General features: G+C 38.7%; 1 protein-coding gene across 1 annotated transcript; it reads right to left on the reverse strand.

The window, feature by feature from the left end:
• Nucleotides 1-389: 389 nt before the first annotated feature.
• LOC122648568 (F-box protein At2g17690-like) lies at nucleotides 390-1697 on the reverse strand. The gene has a single exon (XM_043841779.1). It carries the CDS (start codon nucleotides 1695-1697, stop codon nucleotides 390-392), a length of 1308 nt encoding a protein of 435 aa, XP_043697714.1.
• Nucleotides 1698-2762: the final 1065 nt, after the last annotated feature.

A 2762-nucleotide genomic window follows, 5' to 3' on the forward strand; every position in this document is an offset into this window, starting at 1 on the left:
TTCAATCGGATGAAAAGCTCATGGAAGATTCTGAGCAAACAGAATTACCTAATTCTTCAGGATCTCACTCTGTTTGAGAAGGCGGAGATTGAGAAAGCTTGTGAGCAGAAGACTGCTGCCTGATGAAGATATGATACATTCCTTGGATTTGGAACATGATTCGGTCCTTGATATGGAGGCATTATGATGTTGCATAAGTAGAGATCCAAGCAATTACTATAACTGTCCAGAGGCTAGGGGCAATGAAGTCTTTGAAACATACATGAGAATAAAAAAGGTAACATTAAGTCAAGATAACCATACATGATGCATAGATTTGTCTCTTGATAAGGAGAAGCTCCGGCTGATAGTATCTGGTGGCAAGTGTGCTCCACTGCTTAAACCTTTCCTTAAGGTACGACCCAGATGGGTGCAGGCATATTCATCTGGTTATCAGTTCTGAAATATGGTTCAATAGTCTGATCAACCATTTTAAATGCACAAAGCTCATAAACCCCTTCTCTATGTTCTGTAGTGTAAGTATCACAGCTATCGTCAATGAAATAGATGTGATCACCTCTGTTCCTGTTAAAATGGCGAGCAGGAAGAGAGAATAAATTACTCTCACACAGGAAAACCATGGTATTTCCTAAGCTTCTCACTCTGATCCACCTACGGGAATTAAAGTCGAGCTTGTAAACCCTGAATCCTATTGTCTTACAAAGTAAGATGTCATTATCAGTAGAATCTTTGTTATTGGTGTTGGCATTGTTGTAGTGATCATCAGAGTCACCATCAGCAATGTCCATGGCATCATAACCCGAAAGCGCACAAGAGCATCTCCTACCAGCACCAGGGTCATCAGAATCAGAAAGCCATTTCACATCTCTTAAAATCATAATCAATTCACCAGCACAACTCATCAAATATTCCCATTGAGAACCACAGGAAATACTTGAGGGCGGCATAATTTCATACACTTTTGAAGCATAACCAATGTCGCAAGCTACAAGTCTCCTTTGTAAGTCCAAAGCACAGAGCCGTCCCTTGTGGAAGACAATATCTTCATAAGAGTCCCATGGTGTTTTTAAGGCTGTCCATCGATTGTCCCCGGGTCTGCAGAAGGCCAACTTTCTTCTCTCCCCATAGGTAGCCACAACTATACAATCTAAGGAGGAAGAAGAAGGGCTAGAGGACAGAGCGAACTTACCTATATAGGCATCACGCATCCACTTGAATCCATAGGCGGCTCTACAGCCCTTTGATGAGCGTAACACATAAATGAGATCTCCTTCATTTGAGTAGAAAGTATCCAGAACGGCTGGAAATGTACTCAGACTTGGAAGCTGTAATCTTACCCTACTGAAGGGATGTAACAGATGAATACCAGATTCTGGGTGCACTGTCACAAGCCAACCATGGGAAGATCCAAAGATTCTTGCTCCAGCTGCTTCTGGTAGTTGAAGTTTGTAAAATTGGCGATTGTAGAGGCTGAAGAAACCATAAGCACCGTTACCTTCTCGAGTGTCATAGGGAAGCATTAACCAGGGAAGCTTTCCATGACGAGCTGGAGCTGAAACCGATCTCCAAGATGAACAAACACAGCCAAACCGAATCATATCTGGTAGGGTCAACCGTTGCATGATCATAACTAACAACTCCTCTGGAATTTGGGACAGCCCAGATATTGCTGCTTTCTTAGGTGGGACCCTAGTCATCACTTAGCTGTTGCTGTTATGTAAGCGGAGGGGGCTGAGAATGAAACGGTGGGTGGATCCTTGAAAGAGACTAAGACTGAAGCCAGATTTGGAGAATGGAAGGCGTGAGGAGTTCAGAGGAAGGATTATTGGAAGCTCTGTTTGATCTGAATTCGTCTACAATTTGGTAAAAGGTGGGACAGTAGGGCGATCTTAAATAAAGGAGAATTGAGTGTAATGTTGCTGGTGACAGCTCTTACATATTTGAGAATATTCCATGATATATCCCATTGTAGATGGCTATAATTTAAGAAACTTAACTTTTTTTTTTTTTTTTTTTTTGTGTTTTACCAACTATAAAAGAAGACATCTATAAGTCTAAGGGAAAATTAAATTGTTATTTTTAAAATTTTTTTTTAGTATAACACATTTTTTTTTTTTACGAAGATAAACTATTGTCATTTTATATATGACCATATGTTAGGTTCAGCATTTTGACCCACACCTCATGGATGGTATGAGATCCACTCTTACGTTAAATGTCATTGGAGAGGATCTAGACTCAAAATTGGTGGGTGGGTCATTTGTGCTCATGTGGAAGTGATGTGTCAATTTTAGATAACTAAGAAATAGTTTAAATTGGCTCCATATCAATTTCCGGAATCAAATATAATCATTTATAAATAACATAAGCCCATCCTGCCTTCATAGAATCATAGTTAAAACTACTATAAGAGATTATGATGTTAAGATCAGAATTCTACCTGAAAACATTGTACATGATTTTATTTGGATTTGGATCCAGGGATTTGAAAATAAATTATTGTTGGCTATCCACAAAAAGTAAGTTGTAATAACAAAGATTGATATTATCCTTTCAAAAGCAAATTTATCAATGGAAGGATTAGATAGATTTAGTTTTTGAAACGAAGAAAACATGAAAAATAATAGACAACAGATAGAATGGTGGGGGAAATGAAATTTGCAACTTTCCTTCTGACTAATTCAGGATTTTTGGTAAACGATTTACACAAGAATCTTTTTATTATATTGGACTTATTGGGAGAAGTCCAGCCGAGAACAACT

Source organism: Telopea speciosissima, chromosome 1 (assembly GCF_018873765.1).
Source record: "Telopea speciosissima isolate NSW1024214 ecotype Mountain lineage chromosome 1, Tspe_v1, whole genome shotgun sequence".
Taxonomy (NCBI): domain Eukaryota; kingdom Viridiplantae; phylum Streptophyta; class Magnoliopsida; order Proteales; family Proteaceae; genus Telopea; species Telopea speciosissima.